General features: G+C 42.1%; 1 protein-coding gene across 4 annotated transcripts; it reads left to right on the top strand.

The window, feature by feature from the left end:
- The first annotated feature begins 403 nt into the window (after positions 1–403).
- C9H11orf87 (chromosome 9 C11orf87 homolog) lies at positions 404–7,572 on the top strand. Of its 4 annotated transcripts, none has more exons than XM_004052088.5 (2): positions 404–710; positions 1,824–7,572. In XM_004052088.5, the coding sequence occupies exon 2, from the start codon at positions 2,083–2,085 to the stop codon at positions 2,680–2,682; it is 600 nt and encodes a 199-aa protein (XP_004052136.1). In that variant the 5' UTR covers positions 404–710; positions 1,824–2,082; the 3' UTR covers positions 2,683–7,572. The 4 variants fall into 4 exon arrangements, with proteins under 4 accessions (XP_004052136.1, XP_018891228.1, XP_063549578.1 ...); XM_019035683.4 differs by lacking the exon at positions 404–710 and adding an exon at positions 828–1,037; XM_063693508.1 differs by lacking the exon at positions 404–710 and adding an exon at positions 847–958.
- The last annotated feature ends 10,551 nt before the right edge of the window (positions 7,573–18,123 follow it).

Here is an 18,123-nt window from a genome sequence, read left to right on the forward strand (position 1 = left end):
GATGCAAGAAGTAGGATCTTGAATCAGATGGAGCGAAAGATAACTTGGAAACTCCAGTGGAGAAAAATGGTTAATTTGGATTGTTTAATTTGTTCAGGTTTGTGTTTTGGGTTCTGTCACACTTGTGTTGAGAAACGTCCCTGCCATCTCTCTAATGCACGTAGTTTATGTTCAGAAACAGGGGCAGCACAGAGAGGAATTAGGGGTGGGGGAAATTTTCATCACCACCGGTGATGTGTGCACCGATGGCTATCCAGAGTGTAAAAACGTGATTCTGGGACCAAAGGGCCAGCTCTAGAACGAAATCAGACAGCTGGAGAACTGAAGGTTCAACTCTTCCTAGGCAAGAGAGTGAGAAAGGTGGGTTGCTTGCAGGGTGGAGGTAGGGGTTACTCCTCCTAGTTCCTGGGCTGGAGAAGGGCAGGGAACTGGGAAGTGTGTGTCAGAGGCTCGCTATGCTAGGACAAGGTGTTGGGGTACTAGGGTGGGTGGGGGCCTGAGGGGTGGCTTGGAACCCTGGCGGTGGCTGCCTGACGTCACCGGCCTCTCTGGCAATAGGCTGCGAGCTCAGCTCCCTGAAGCGGCGGCGAAGGCGGCGGCGGCGGCAGCAGCGCGGCTCGGTCTCTGGCCCATTCACTCCACGCTTTCTGCAGCCGCCACTGCAGCCGCGCGGCGGGGGCTCCCTTCCTTGCAGCCAGCTGGCGGTCCAGGTAAGAGACAAGGTGTGAGTAAAGGCTTCTGATGGCCGGGTGGCCTGACGGCCAGGCGCGAGTGGGGAGGACAGCTCACGCGGCCTGAGCAGCCACCCCTGGCCGTAGCTCCAGCCCCCGCCCCTGCCCCCGGCCGCTGCCCCGGCTTGCTTGCGCGCTACCTCGCTGCTCCGCAGTGCAACAGTTTGCAGCTGCCTCTTGGGAGCAGCAAGGAGGCTCTCCTGTGCGCTGCAGGTCTACCGGCTCCGGTACGCCGGAAAAGCCTCGGGGCCTTTGGGCTGGGTCTGGGAAGGACAGAAAGAAGGTCCCGTTCCCCAAACTTTGCAGGTGGGAACCCTCCCCTTTCCATTCCAGCTCCTCTAGAAAGAAGCAGGCTACTGCCAAGTTGGGGGCACAGGGAAATGGGGAGGAGGGGGCCGTTTGTGGGAATGTGTCAGCTGAGAAAGATGCTTCAGCTGCTTTTTTTTTTTTTTTTTTTTTTTTTTTTGGAGCGGGGAGAATACCAGGGAAGAAGGCTGGAGAAGAGATGGAGCGCGTTCCTGCGCGTCAGCCGCGGTCGCGGACAGAGGCAGAGTGGGATGTTGTGCCAGGGGTATCCCCCTGGGAACGGGACCCAAGGGATCTGACGCTGTCCAGGGAGGGCGAGTCTGGAGGGGGAGGGAAAGGGAGGGAGGACTGCGTACCCGGAGCCCGCGCGGCGGCCCGGAGTGGGTGCTGGGAAGGGTAGGATCCAGGCGAAGACATCAACCGAGAGGGCGCAGAAAAGAGGAGAGCCGGCGCTCTGGGAAGTAGGGACTTCAACCAAAGCGGCTGCGTGTCTGTTGCAATTATAAAGTTGTGAAGGGCGGAAGGGAGGCTGCCTTATCTGCTGAGTAATCTGCACCTCCGCGGTGCCGGCGCAGACCCCATCCTGTCGAGTGGCGTGAGCAGGCTGCTGGTGGCTCTGGTGCACGGCCACAGGCCGGCAGGCTGGGGTCCGCTGACCGAAAATACAGGCAGCGCCCAGCTCAGGCAGTGTGCCCAGAGGGCCGCTTTGCGGTGGTGGTTGATCTTTCCCGACAGCACTCCCCTGGGCAGCGGCCGAGATTCTAACTAAGCTTTGTGTCTTTGCAGCCTGGTGCCTCTGCAAAGGAAAGGGGAGCGTGGAGACGTGTTCGAGGTGGTATCGGCGAGGATCTCTCGGGCGCCGCTCACTCCTTGGTCGCCTTGCTTGCCAGCAGTTGCTCCCTTAGTCCTTGGCTCGCTCGCACACCCCCTCCCGCTACAGGGAGCAGTTTTGGGTGGCGTGGGCTCCGTCCTCTTCTTGGCTGGTAGGAACGGTGTGCCCAAGAGGGGAAGCCTAGTGGGCTCGGCCCCTCCCAGCCCCGCGCCAATGAGTGCCAGGGCGCCGAAGGAGCTGAGGCTGGCGTTGCCGCCGTGTCTCCTCAACCGGACCTTTGCTTCCCCCAACGCCAGCGGCAGCGGCAACACGGGTGCCCGCGGCCCAGGCGCAGGTGGCAGCAGCACCTGCATCACGCAGGTGGGACAGCAGCTCTTCCAGTCCTTCTCCTCCACGCTGGTGCTGATTGTCCTGGTTACCCTCATCTTCTGCCTCATCGTGCTGTCCCTCTCCACTTTCCACATCCACAAGCGTAGGATGAAGAAGCGGAAGATGCAGAGGGCTCAGGAGGAATATGAGCGGGATCACTGCAGCGGCAGCCGCAGCCGCGGTGGCGGGGGGCTGCCCCGACCTGGCAGGCAGGCCCCAACCCACGCAAAGGAAACCCGGCTGGAGAGGCAGCCCCGGGACTCTCCCTTCTGCGCCCCTTCCAACGCCTCGTCGTCGTCCTCTTCGTCCCCTGGCCTCCCGTGCCAGGGTCCCTGTGCTCCTCCGCCTCCACCGCCAGCCTCCAGTCCCCAAGGAGCACACGCAGCTTCCTCCTGTTTGGACACAGCTGGCGAGGGCCTTTTGCAAACGGTGGTACTGTCCTGATCGTCTAGCCCCTCTCGTTCCCCGTCCTCGTTTCCAGCATCTTTGCCACCCTTGCTTTTTTCCTTCTTCCTTCCTTTTCCATTTTCCTCTGGCCCCTCTTTCCTCTTCCTGGTTTCCTTACCTGCCCTCCCCTTACTCTTGTTTCTCCTCCGCCGAGGCACTGTGCGGTATTTGTAAATATTGGGCGAGGAAAGTCTCGGAAGAAGAAATAACGCTGATAATAATACTTTATTAATATTTATAGTAATTATTATAATACTAATAACACAATCCAAGCGCATGACAAATCACATAATTTCTAACTGTCAATGGAGGATGCATCTTCCCATTCCACCCCGCGCTCCCCTCAATTAGGAGGAGAAACCGCACAAGCTACCAAATATATAAAAGGCATTGATTCCCGGAGCAAAGGGAGGGGAGGGGGCCCGGTAATGTACATAGCTGTCAAGTTAAGATTTAGTTTCCTTCCTTCCCCTCTGACCCCTAAGCTTTCACTTTTCCTTTAGCTTCCCTTTCCTCCCCATTCCCACCCTCAGCCGGGCTCAGGCAATAGTATATTATAAAGAAAACGTCTACATTAAGCACCAGGACTGCAAGAGGCCATAGAGAATAGTCCCCGGAAAGTGTTTATGACAGGTACCCCTCGCCAGTCTGCCCATTTCTCACCCTTTGGTTAACCATTACATTTTCCAGGACAGAGCATTTAATTTACTTTTTAAAATGACCCTCGCTGGCCGAGCATAAGTACGTTAAAATCTTTAAATGAGTTTTTTTTAAAAAGCTAACGCTTTCACTCCCTGCCCCGCCCCCACCCGTACACCTTTGACTTGTGACATTTTCAGGATTTACAAAGGATCTGGGAGCTGTCCAGCCAGGTCTGGTGCTGAAGTCGCCTCACCGTTCTGATTACTTCCTCTAGTTGTGAAGGCAGAGGAGGGGCTGTTTTGGAAAGTGACTATTCTGGCTTTTGGTTGGGTTCTTTCTTCTTTTTCTACAATCGAGTTAGCGTGTACTATTGGTTTTCTTATTATTAAACATTGCATAAGTTACCTTTTTTGTAAAAAAAAAAAAGTATTAGGTGATGTGCAGTACTGAAAGTGCAGTATCTAACCAACTAGAATGTTTGTTTTATTTTTAGAACAAGTGCACCTTTGTTATATATTTAGTATATTGGTACCAAATACAGAAAAAAACTATAGTTCTGTACTATGTCCTCCAAACTGTATATTATTGTTCTTAATTTCCAGCTGTTGATATAATGGTTACCACTGGATGAGAAATTCAGTGGTGCAGACCTGGCTTCTGCTGTTTCCAGAAGTGTTCTTTTGTACCTTATTCTGTAGTAGACTGTTATAAAAAGATGACACACATGCTTTATTTTTTCTTTTGCAAATAATAGAAAAAACACAACCACAGAAACAAACAAATAATGGATGTGCAAGAATGCCATCTATTAATAACATGGTTAATATTTAAACAGTGCCTGTAGTTCTCCCTGCATGCAGTTACCACCTGGAGGCAGTGGTGTGTGTGCTTGCTTGTACTGTATGTGGTTGGGGATGAGACTGGCGGGGATGTTGGGCAATTTGGATGACAGGACATGCAAATTTCAAGAAAAGCTAGATCCAGTAATTACTTATAGGATACAAATGTTTGCAGCTTGTTTGTTTAGTTACAAATCTGTGCCTGCAGCAAAAGAAAGGCTCTCTTTCTCAGTCTGTCCTAACTTCACTGAACATACAAAAATACTGAGAAAAAAAGAAAGTGAGAAAATAAGATAAATATTTTATTATTTTCTAATGCCAGACAAGGCCATCTATGTTAGAAATGGAAGTAGTCTATAGTTATTTACCACCTTGTTTCCTTTGGTTGAATGACAGAAGAAGCCAGAAGCATATTACAATATTAATTATATGCAGTGACATCTCTTCTTGGAAATCAAGCCTTTGACAGCTATTCAAATTTTTGGAAAATATATGAATGAAAGTGATCTGCAAAAAGCTCTACCAAGAGAGTCCTTACTATCCTGCAGGGTGTAAGGCAACAGTGCCCCTATGAGCATCCCTCTCCCAAGCAACTCATTGCTCTAAATTGTCTACTTGGTCCAGACATATGTGCTCTTATCCAGAGGAAATATTACCTCTAATATTTTTGGTCATCTATTAAATTGCCCAAGCTCAGTTTTCATCTTTTATAAAAATAATTTAATAAACAACTTAATTTTAATCACCCATAAGATAATCACCTTTCCTGAAGCACAGAAGATCATCATTGAAGCATGCCATCTTGTAATATTAGGAAGACCAGGTATAATCTTTGGGTACAATATATTAAACAATGAACCAGTTTTTCTCCAGTGCCTTAGTCACTTCCTAGTAATAGGCAAAAGAGTGCATTAACTCCCTCAGGCCACTAGGGAATCCTGTAGTGCATCAGAGTTCTACACTGTACATCAGAATGACTAAGGCACTGTGAAGAAGAAAGTCCATTGATTTTTGTAGCTTACCCTCATCCAGTGGTAGCTCTTTAATACCTTATTACAGAATGACTTTTGGACTTGAAATTTGAATAGAATCAGGGTCCCAGAAGGGAGCTTCATCATTTCCAATGAGCTCCAATAAGTGCATGGATATTACTTTCTTCCCCTTATTTGGTGCACTTTCTACAGCGAATAATTTCCCATTTTATTAAAGCAATAAGATGTTCTGTTGTGACCAGTGCTGGATAACGATTCCATTTTCTTGGTGCTGAAGCTACGCATATGTTCTTGCCTTATGAATCATAGTATATTCAAGGCATGCAATAATAATCCCCTTCCAAGGAGCAGCCTGTACACTCTGTGGGGGTAATTATGAAATTGTCCTACATCATTTCTCCCCAAAGGAATGCAAGGAGCAAGAGAAATAAAAGCATTATGTATATTGTAAAACAAATGATCTCAATACCTCTCAACGTGGGCACACATCTGTAATACACTTTTATTGTGCACCTTTAAATGTGTATGCCTTTCTCCATTAATTGACTGTAGTTTAATATTTTTAATAGTGCTCTGTGTAAAGATGATGCAGTTTGTGAGTCAGATTTCATACTGAGCTTAATATACTCAGAACCTAAGCTTCCAGTGGTATCACTTGTGATTTTTTATGAGATAGAGAATTACATGAAATTCTAGTAAGCCAGTTCCCACACAAAATTATTTCAATAAGCACATATCCAAGCAATTTGTACAGACCTTGTTTAAAGCACTGCTTCTTATAGGGCTGAATTGGCAGTCTCAGGAGCTTGGGATGCTACCAACAGGGCATTTAGGTTTTCATTTTTATGAAACAAAAGGCAATCTGGAAATAGCTAAATTTATTTTAAGGATTTTATTCACTGATGTCCCGTCAAACTAATTGCTTCAAACCCCTATAGCTACAGCTTAACTTCTGCACTTGCTATTCAGTATTAATAAGGTGGCATGCTTGATTCTTATTGTTTTTAAAAATGAGAAAATTTGGAGAGAGAATACTATTATGTCAATGGTACAAGACTCTGAATCTTAAAGATGTAGATGGATATAATATTTAGACTTTATATACACCCATAGATATGTATTTATATATGCATACGTTTTGTATAAATTTACAATTGACTTTTTGTATTCTCTTTTCTGTCATTACAAGAATGAGATGGAAACCAAAATAGTTGTTCCATCCTCTTACCCAAAGAGGATACTGAAAAGTCCGGTATGTGCATGCACTTGTTTCTCTGGGGTCAAATCTGAATGACTTTCTCTTTAATAATGAAAGGGGAGAGTCCTGGTTAGCTTGGAAAATTGGTAATTAGATAAGCTTCCTTTCCTAGGTTAGTGACTCAAATGTAGCAATGATAATAAAGTTATGACCACATCAATGTGGTCTAAATATCTAGATTGAAAGCAAAAATATCCAGAAGAGGTTTAGGGCCATCTAGACCACAAACCTGGAACCTGGATTGTGGTTTGATTTTTTTCATTTTCAACCTATATGTTGTGTAGAAATACAATTTATATCTGCATAGCTACAGGTAAAGTGAAAATATGACCATTATCTGTTTAGTTTGAGAAATCATTTTTGGATAATATGGATAAATTAGCTTTAAGAAACTTCTTTGACATCTGACTTTTCCACCATTTCTATCTGTATCAATTGTATTAATTAGATAATGGTTAAATTTTTATTTTTTTATCATGTAGACATATGCTTTAATGCTTTTCTGTGGGTGAAAGTTGAACAATTGCTAGCTGATATTATGTGGAAGTTACAGGTTAAATTAGAACCAGAAATTTTAATATAATCTGATCAGGTTCCTTAGTCCCATTCCCATGTGAATCTGAACTTTGAATCTGAAAGGCCTACTTATTTGGGCCATTTTTTGTTGGAACTTGTGATTGTAACTCACAGATGTTTCAGTTCATATTAGAATAAATTGCCCAATCTCTAAGAGAGTGTTTAATCATTGGAATGAATGTAAATCTGATTCTGATTTGGTTATTTATTTGATAACATTTGAGAAACAGCTAATGTGGCTTGACATCAATACTTATTAATGTCATCAACCTAATAATACAATTGGTGTCATGTATGAATGCTTAGCTGACAATAAGAATTTAATCAACTTTATTTGGAGACAATGACTTATCAAGGAGGTCCTACCCATTTGCGGTAGGGATATTTCCCTTACAGTTGTGATTACAAGGGGTTGTTTCTATAGAGAGATGAACAGCAACAACAGTGACAAGTGACAATGATGACAACAGAAAAACTGACTTTTGAACTTGAGTATATCCAACAGATAGAAGAAAAAAGATATTAGAATTCATGGACATTTTGTTTTGCTTTTCTATCAATAAAAGAGTTTTCTTGTTAATTGGCTTTTTGGACACTATTTCCTTGCCAATTTAATGTACAATATACCAGGATAACATAATTGCTTATTCTATTATACTCAGATGCTCAAAGAAATTATACTGTTTTCAAAAAGTTTTTATAACTCATCTGCTCTTCCTCACAAACCAACTACATCTTAGAAATGGGATGTGTATAAAATTTAGGACAACCCAATAAACAGTCCAGTATAATAATGTAGCAGCTCCTTTACACAGATGCTCAGGATCTTGAGGTCATATGCTTAAATTCTCAGATTTCCTCTTGCTCTGCCTCTACTTCTCTACTATAATATAATCAGGTATATTAGGAAGGGATGTGGCTGACATGGTTCTGTGCCAGTTAGGGGAAAGGTAGCCTCCAACTTCTGTAAATTCTGAAGGATCCTAGCTTAACCCTGCTGAAAAGGATCTGCTCCCTAGTTTGAAGTGCCATTGTCCTACTGGCTTTTGTGTTGACATTTACCACAGCAATTTTACACCGTGGACCTTTGCCCTCCATCTCAAACTCATACATCCTGACCCCGGCCATCTATAGGTCCACAGTGCTCTCACACATTGTCCCCTTCTTGGAGATTCAGGAACTTCTGGGTGCCCTGCATGCCATGGACCTACTGGTGAAAAGCTTGGGTCTATCTTGGGATTATTCATCCATCCACCTCCTCCTCCACCTCAATTCTGCTAATCTTGCTTCGTGTTAGATGGTGCCATGAGGGTTTCTTCTGAGGTCTTGAGACCCACACTAATATATTTAAAGGAAAGGAGTTTGCCATTTATCTCCAATCCTTGAGCTTCTCCAAAGCTATTTAGATGTTTTCAAGGCAACATCACTCCTTTTGGCTCCTAAATATGTGTGAAGAGGAGCATGAAAGCTTTAACGGCCACCTGCCTCACTTTTCTCTTATTTTTCTCAAAATTGTCCCAGACTGCAAGAAGCAAATATTTCCCTTAATGTCTACTTTTCTCTACCTAAGACTCCTTCTACTATGGTTAGTTTCCTGCTTCTGCAATGGACTTAATCATCTTCTTCCTGATGTCAGCATTATGATTAACTCTTAATGGCAGTTGGACAGGGTGTAAGAGACAGAAAGGTAAGCTTATTAATAAGGGATCCTAAATCAGGACATATTTGGAACATATTATGCCACACACCATAATAAATCTCCATATTCCTACAAGGGACATGTGCTCATGATTAAGCTCCTGCCCTCCCCTTTTCCATGAAGGTGGGAGCTTGATTATCTTACATTTATTTTCATATTCTACTCAATTCCTCTGAATTGGCTAGAAAACCTGATTACTAAACCTTATATCACTATTTGTCCCTAAGAAGGCACAAACTCTTCCAAATACTGGCCCATTATTTCACCCTATCCCTTACACCCTTTAGGAGCTGCAGATAGTGTGTAGGAAATACTTCTCTTGAGCTTGGATAAACTTCTAGTGGATCTTGAATACTGGAGTGGAGATGAGTAGTTACTTGATGTAAAGGCAGCAGCAAGTAAAGATTGATGATACAACCCTATCCCTAGCCATTGTCCTCTTTATGCCCAGTAGGTATATGTGCTCTAACTTCAGCTGTTTGGCTCAAGAGAGGGATGAGTAGTAACTCAGCTAGCTCTTACAAGACTAGCATGGTTCCATTCCCCAACTCCTTCAATCTCTCTGGGTGGATTAATTTATGAAATATTAGCTGTGTATTCTCTTTCTGATTAGTTGTTGAAATCCAATCACTTCTTCCCAAAATACCATCTCCAGATATGTTCCAGGCTTGAACTGATGCTGATAATATTGGGTTTCCCTCTCTCAAAAAGTGGCTCTACTTTTTAAGACCTTAAAGAAGAAGAAGCTGTTGTGATAACCTTTCTTAACCCCTCTTTTCTAACTTATGCTGAATATACTCTATGTGCATTTGCAAATCCTCTCTCTTCTTGGATCATGACCTTAACTCAGGATTTTAAATTTTAGCCTAGAGGTTTGTAGTCACTTTGTGGTACAAAATTTTCTGCACATGGAATCTCAAAAATGTAGGAAAGCCGCTACTAACCTCAATGTATTTAAGTGGCAAAAATGCATTGCGATGACAAAAATACTCTTCACATACAGATGTGCAAAACAAATGTGGCTATTTTATTTTCCTATAATTCATCTTATCTTCCTCACAGGGACCTATTTGCTTGGTAGTTCTCTTAAGAAAGTCACCACATTATCAAATTTTCTCTTTCCCGTGCCCCTTTCCAAGGCTGTGTCTGGGTATAATTTATGTTATCTCATGGTGGCAGAGGAAAAAGCCTCCTCAGATCTATGCAGAGTTAAAGGAATCCTCGCTGGTTCAGCTGGAGAGTGGCCAGTCTTGTTTGCTTCCCAAACTGGTGGCTGCTATGCTACAGCAAGTCCTATCTTGTACCCCCAGATGGAGCCTAGGATCCTGGACAATTTTCCAGAATCTCAAACTTTGAGTCTACAGTGACTTTTTGTTCCAATTGAAGAATTTTGCTGTTTTACTGTATTCTAAGCATCCCTGGGCTCCTTTAACTGTGACAAATGGGAATTTCTGGGTTCCATTCAGATGACAGACAACAAGAAGCCTTCTAGTAGCCTACTGCCATGACCATCATCCCATTGCCACTGTCTTCTTGTTGGAAACAGGAAAGTACAGTAGCTCTCCCTATTAAGGGTTCCCACTAGTAGAGACAAGGATAATTGCTAAAGCCCTTACTACCCTCAAAGTACTCTGGCTTCCTGATCCTATCAGAATGCTTGTTATTGGATCCCTCTGTATTGCAACTTTTCTCTGAATCAAGGGGCTTGGGGAGCAAGAGTCTTACAATTCATCTTCCTCAATCAATATTAGACTCCTCTCTCTTCCCTCCCCAAATTACCCAGGACTGGAAGGGATAGACTTTTCTGTGTAGTCCCTTAAGGATTTCCTTTAGTACAAAGGTATAATCAGACAGGAAGGTGTAGATTTGGGGCTTTTTGCTTTCTATGTACCACATTCTATACATTGACTGTAGCTTCACAGCTGTCTTAAAATGGAAACTAGAATGTGGAAGAGAGATAAATGAGCCTACATTGGGAGGCATATCAGAAATATTTTGTTAGTTACACTTGTATATACATAGATGATTATTTCGAATTGCATGGTAGGAATTCAATGACGACAGAAATACACTGTCTCTCCCTTTGCTTGCCAAAGTATGAACCCTTAATTCAGTAGGAACTAAGTTAAAAGCTTAGTTCCTGTGATTAATGTTGTAGTCTCCTGGCAAGCACCCTTGAGAAAGATCACAACTGCCAGCAGTCTTTGCACCTCCATATGGATCAGCCTTTTTTAGGGATCCCCTGATGGAAAGGAGAGGAGGAAGTGCAGGTCACTCAGTTCCAAAGAGGAGGAAAGAACAAAGAAACGAGAGGCAGAGAAAGGCTCACTTCTCTACCTTTGCCTTGTGGAAAAAGCTTCCCTGGGACATCCTTCCCACACCCACCATCACAAGTTTTCCTGTTGGGAGGTGCATAAAAGATTATGATCTACAAGTGGAAATTGGCCATGCTGTGTGGCAGGATTATTTTCAGGGTCTACCTTGGTTAGTTCTGTTCTTAAAGTTTTAGGTAGTTTCATTTCTTTGTCCCAGGGAAACTGTCCTATTACTGACAGTTGTCAATCAGCCTGCAGTCCTTGCTGTTTGACCACATTCTGATAACTAATTAGCTAATCCTTGCTTGATCACTGACTAGGTGTCATTGACTGATACATATATCTAGTCAAAGAGATAATCCCTTTGAACACTTCATCTCTAATATTGAGAGTTTATTCAGTCAACAGATATTTATTGTGAGCCAACTATATGTCAGGCATCATTTTGTCCCAGAAATGCAACAGTAAACAATGTAAGAAAATGTCCTGGCCTCATGGGGGTTTCTTCTAGTGGAGAGAGACAATAAACAAAATACTTAAGTAAGTTCTGGAGTACATTACAGAGAGAAAAGTGCTGTGAAGACAAAGCAGGGAAGGAGGGGGTATGGATTTTAAATAGGGTAGTTAGAGACAGCCTCTGATATTTGAGCAAAGACTTGAAGAAGCCATGCACATGTAAGGTTTAATTGAATAAAAATTGTTTGTATAGAAGAATTTTTGAAAACTAATTTCATCCAGGCTCCTAATTTTATAAATGAGCAAACTGAATTTTGGTAAAAAGAAGGCAAAAATACTTATGCTTATGGAACATTCTGTCAGGTACTGATACTCCCAAAGTAGAAAGGAGTGATGAAATCTGCTGGTACTTTGAGTAGTTTGTAGTGTAATTAACCAATAAATTTTAATTTGATTCAAGTGAGGTAATAAATGTGTGAAAAAGTACTTTGAAGCACAAAGAAGTAACAACTAAGTCTATCTGGGAAGGTTAGGAAAAGGTCTCCCATATTTTAGTTGGGTTTTGAGGGATAAGCAGCAATTCACCAAAATAAGAAAAAGCATTTGAGGCAGAAGGAAAAGCACATACAAAAACACAGAGGTATGAGTATTCTGTATATTTACACAAGTGTTATGCTGTTCATACTGGGATTGTCAAAAGAGAAATCTGAAAAGTAAAAGTAAGCCAGATCATTAAGGGCTCTGCAAGGGCAGCTTTTAAAGATATGCCTTTTCTGTTGTTGGTGAGGAATTAGTGAGAAATTTTGAATATAGAGCTGAGTTATAGATTTGGGTTTATTATAGACTACTCTGGGGGAGGATCACTGTATGGAAGAGATAGATGGTGATTAAGACACGAATTGAAGCAGCTGCAATAATCCTGTGACAAATGATGAGGGTTTGAGCCAATGGAGATAGGGATGAAAAATAAGGGCATATTAAAGTGCATGTTAGGTTACGGAACTGATGGGGTTGGTGATTGATAGATGCATGGTGTGAGGGAAAAGAGCAAAAAGGGGAGGAAAAGGGCAGAGAATAGATTTATGCTTTCTATTTTGTGGCTCAGAGTAACCCCAGTTGGGTGCTGCTTATCTGTCATGACTTGGTGACAAAGTTAATAAAAGGGAGTTCAAAGGAAGCTTCTGGGCTTTGCTGGCACAGCCTTTGATGAGTTTGTCCCCAGACCATGTTCAGAATGTGGTGAAGCCTAGCTCTATGGAGCAGTCTGCAATTTGCTGTGTGAGCTTCAAGAAGCAGCACTGTCACCATCTTGTAGTTCCTGGTAACTGCTACTCATAGTCTGTCATGTTGAAGGAGTGCTCCATATGTCTGGAAGTGTGTGTTCTGACATTAGCTGCTAGGCCATTTGTTGTAATTCTGAGGCATGCCTGCATAGAATCATGACATTACACAGGATCTAGTATAAACCTCACTTTATTCTTTTGGAATAAAGTGATCAGATAGGACCCCACTGACAGGAATAAGAACCAATATGCTGCTGAGAAGGAACCGATGGTGTTGAAGATGTTGAAAAGACAACACAGTCAGTAACGTGGAGAAATGGCCTGGGTTCAAATCTTGGCTCTGACACTTGGTAGGTATGAGACCTTGGAGAAGTTTCTGAACTTCTCCATGCTTCAGTTTTATGAAGGTTTATTGTGTGGTTTAAATTAGAAAACATGCAAATATCTAACAATAGTGGGCAATGAGTGTACCGTAGTCCCTGTTCTGGCTTCTTTTGTGAGGAATGGTTGGGGAAGGGCAGGAGTAATTTTCTGGTAGATTATTAATAGCAAACTCATGTTCTTTGTGCTCTAATGTCACATTCTAATCTCTAGCAAGGTGCCTGGCACATAGCAGTTGTTTAGTAAAGATGCTGAATAAACAAGTGAATAAATGGATTGTAATCCTATGGACATATCCCTGATAAAGTACTCTGGTACTACTGTAAAACGAGTCTTGCCAGAATCACACCAGGAAAAGAAAGGCAAAAAACAACAGTATATTTGTAAGTCATCCGTTTCACTTGACTTCTGGATGGAATTAAGAGTGGCATCATTGGGATCTTTGGCATTGTTCAATAATCTATATCTTCAAGGAATTGTTTGGCAGATGCAGCATTTCTCCCCTAGCCTGCTTCTCTACACTCTGCTTGGCTGAATAGCCCAACAAAGCTTGCTTTTGGGACCCAAGCCCTAATACTTTTCATGGCCAGTACAGGAGCAGTGAGTCAGCCATAGGAACTGAAGCCAAATGGACATGTGTTGAAGGAAAAGGATCAGGTAATCAATCAGTCACCTGGCATTTGCTCAAGTCTTCCGCACTGAGGGAGATGCTAAAGAAGGCAGGGTTCCTTCTCTCAAAGAGTTTATGACTCAGTTAGGGAGAAAAGACTTTCAGAATGAAATATTACAAGAAAACCAAGGTAAAATGGCAATTAGAAATAAAAATAAGCCCACACTGAGTGAACACAAACTGATCATTGATGATGCAATCTTCTTTTATTCTCATGTCTAGAATGGGAGCCATAAGATTCTATTTACTTGTAGACAGAGAAATCCGCATCTGACAGCAGGATTTGAAGTTGAGGCAAGGAAAGGTCCAGGTTCTGTTCCTTCTGACTGGAAAGCATGTCACTGTCTCTCACTAGTTATGAAAACAACAAGCTTCTGGTAGAATTGCCACAATGCATCATTCCTCTTTTTAATCCTTCCACCTACCCCAGGGCACTCATATAGTCTCCAAACTGCCCAGTGTACTGCTCTGTGACCCACTCCCACTTGAAGGGCTGCCCTCTTATATTTAGGTTCATTATCTCTCTCTGAACATTCAAAATGAAAGTGTGCCCCTGTCATAATAGCACCTGTGACCTACTCCTTATCTTCTCAGGACCATACTCTTTGTAACATTGCGCATGCATATTTGGCATTAATCCGCAATAGTGACTCAATGATTTAAGATAATTCTCATTTTCACAGAAGCCTCCAACACCTTAGGCAGGAGGAGATATTTTGGGGCACAGCTTTGGTTGCAGGAGGGTTGATGTGAGTACCCTTCCAATTCAATCAAGGGAATGACTATGCCCTGCTTAACTCTGCCTTTAGCAGCCAAGACCCAGGACATTTAAGACCTACAGAGTTCTCAGGTCCTGAAAAAAATGTAGCTCCCCAATCTATCCCTGCCATGTGATTTAATATAAAAACAATATAAAAACTGAACAATAAGGAGGTACCTGACTAATAATGTTTTAATCTTAACCATGGCAATTATTTTAATGCCTTGTTAAAATAAGTTTTTATATTTTTCATGCTCAGTCTGCCTGATGGAAAACCTAGCTAGCGTCAAACAGACCTTATGGAGTGACTTGGAAGCCTAGTGTTGCCTTTGGAAGATCTGATGGCTCATATTTTCACTGAGGGACTGGGTGTGGAAAGTTTATCAACCAACCCTCTGAAGCTGCTGAGCTCAGCCCAAAGGAAGGGATATTGCTGGCTTCACATTAACGTGGTCCCTACTGTGCAAGACCACAGGGTCTTTGCAGGCCTGTTTGACACTGATTTCTACACACTTTCATTCGGGTTTGAGGGCCACCTTGGCTATGTGGACCATGAAAAGAAGCTCATTCCTGCAGTCCCTAATCAGTAGGCTTTTTGCCTCTTTGGAGGCCCGAGCTTCTCAGCAACTATTCCAAAGCAATCAGTCATCACTGAATTAGACTGCCTCTGGGTCACACCACCTGTTGGGCCTTCGGTGGAGTCTGCTCAGCCTTCACTATTTTTCCAGGAAGCCATCTGTACAAGATTTTTAAAAAAAGTTAGGGGCTCCAGCAAGGCCCTGTTTCAACACAGCAGAGAATGATAGACGTTTCTTCTTTTTCTTTATTAAAAAAGAAAAGCATCAGCATTATTTTTAAAAAGGGACATTTTAGCACATATTATGAACTCTCTTATCCAGACACAAGGCGGGTGCCCTTGTTTACACCTTTTCTGTATCCAGCTAAAACATCTCACTTAACATTCAGAGTAAACTTTCAGGGTTTATTATTCCCATTTTATAGATAAAGAACTGAAGCCCATGGAGATTAAGTAATTTCCCAGGTCATCCATCTAATAAGTGACTGAGTGTGGATTGAATTATAGTTTGCCTAACCCTAAAGCCTCTGCTCTTTCTTCTCCATGTTACCAGACAAAAACCCCATCCCTGTGACTTTTTCTTATCAATTTCAAATAAATTATTTCCATGAAACTGTCTAAGCACCCCTTAAAACTCACGTTTAAAACAAAAAACAAAGCACAACAACAATGTATGTAGCTGTCAAGAGAACTTCTTCTAGAGATATAGTACAGGGACCCATTCATATGAGAATCTGAGAGGAGAACAGAAAAGGGAAGGGAGATTGTCAAACTTACTAAATCTATAGGTTACTTGGGCTTGATCCAATACTTAGTGAATCTGAATCTCTAGAGGCAGGTCTCAGGAATTTGTATCTTTATCAAATTTCCCAAGTGATGCCAATGCAAACTGAAACCACTGTTCCAGAGGGATGCCTGAAGAGGAAGAATGAGGATCTGGGGAAAAATTTCTGTACATTTTCTCAAGATTTAAATGGGAAACAGCTTTTTTTCAGGACTCTATGGAGTGCCATCCAGTGCAATGCTCTTTAACTATTTTTTTGTTATTGTGGAAAAGAGATGTTGTTTCTCTCTGCGCTTCCATGTAGCAATGGAATTGAATGGAATGACCTAGCTTTTTCAGGTCTGTTCCTTTTTGTTGGTTTGAAGGAAACAACAACAAAAAATCTCATGTCCCTCAAATCTTCCTGTAAGAGTCAATAGAACTGGCAAGGTCTCTCCTTCCAAAGACAAGTAAATGGAATTATGCAGATTGGATTGGCAAAGTAATGACTCCTGAAAAAAACCCAAAATCCACAGCCACCCACCAAATTGCATAAAAGTGGAGCTGTGGCCCAGAGACAATACATTGCAGTCCCACATGCAGTTAAATAAAATGCTGCCAATACAGCTGTTGGTATATCACTGTAGCCTATAAAATAATCAGTTACTTTTTCAGGACTGAAGAAGGTCATATACTTTATCAGAGTACTGTAAATATTATTCTTTTTTAAGAAGCCAAATATAAAGGAAAGGGGAAAAATCAAATAAGGCTTAAGAAGGTAGGGCCATAGCTATCATGTGTTTGAATCAGAGATTTGAACTTTATTATTTAGAAAATGATGTAAATCAGATGATTAGAGACATTTCACTATCATCGAATAACATAAGCTTCCAAAATGATGCTAGGAACATCACATTTATTATTTTTTTTTTCACTCTTCACAAAACTCTGTGGAGTAGGGATTGTCCTCACCCATGTTTTGCTGATGAGGAAACCAGGTGGAGTGAAGGTAAACTACTTGTCTGTAGCCACATGGGAAGGGCTCTGGCCCTGGAGCCCAGTACTGAGCTGCCACTTCATGTATCTCTATTCTGGGAGATACATTCTATTCTTGCATTATGTCTGCTCTTCCCTTATTTCTTTGCTAACGCCAGAGCTATGCCTGCTCCAAAATGCTATATTTTTCTCTGTGGTTGGCTGCCTTTGTGAATGCTGACTCTAACCAACCTCTCTTGCCACCATTGAAAATGGCCTATAGCAAGGAGTTCAAAATCCTTCCTAGTTCACTTACCCTACTTGTCCTTACTTTCTGATGGAGAATGAGCTCACCAGGTGCAGATGACCCATTGCTGAATTGCAGTAGAATATGATTAAGAGCATTAGGTCTAGAGTTAGACTACCTGGGTTTGAAACCCCACTTCCATGACTTACTAGCTGTGCGAAAATGATTTGGGGCAAGTTACTTAGCCTCTCTACTCCTCAGTCTCCTAATCTGTAAAACAGGGAGGAGAGTAAAAAGATAATGAATAAATATATGCTTATAACTGTGATTAGCACAAAGTAAATGCTCAACCTATGTTGTAGTTGTGTTTTTTTTTGTTGTTAAATATTAGTAATTAGAAACTTTGAGCCCAGCTATGTGTTAATGTGTAACAATACCCAAACAATTCACAACAAAAGAAACATAAAGAAACTTTCAGTGACAAAACAAGAAGAAATTCAGTGGCTAAGAGTGTGGACTCCAGAGCCACACCACCTGTCTTCAAACCCTAGCTTGTCCCTCACTAGCTGTGTCACTTTGGGTGACTTGCATAACTTCTCTGTGCTTCAATTTTCTGATTTGAAAATAGTGAAATAGGAATGTTATGAAGACTGAAAACAAGTTAACATTTCCAAATGCTTATAAAAGGCCTGTTACACAGTAAGAACTGCCTAGGTGTTTATTGATAACAAATTTAAACAATACTGATAAAGCCCTTTCTTGAAATGGTGGAGTTTCTAACCACCTCTTATATGTATATGGCCACTATAGCTTTGCCAGGTATTAAAGCCCAAATTGCTGGCGAATTCTGGTAATGTGCTAAACTCAATTTACACACACCAATTTTTAGCAACCCTTAAGTTAAAGGCCTCAGTGGCTTACTCAGTCATTTATAAAACTCACATCATAAAAATTGATTTATCATAAGAACTGAAAAAAGGACTTGCATTTTTGGATCATTTTTCT

The sequence above is a fragment of the Gorilla gorilla genome, chromosome 9 (assembly GCF_029281585.2).
Source record: "Gorilla gorilla gorilla isolate KB3781 chromosome 9, NHGRI_mGorGor1-v2.1_pri, whole genome shotgun sequence".
NCBI classification, from domain to species: Eukaryota; Metazoa; Chordata; class Mammalia; order Primates; family Hominidae; genus Gorilla; species Gorilla gorilla.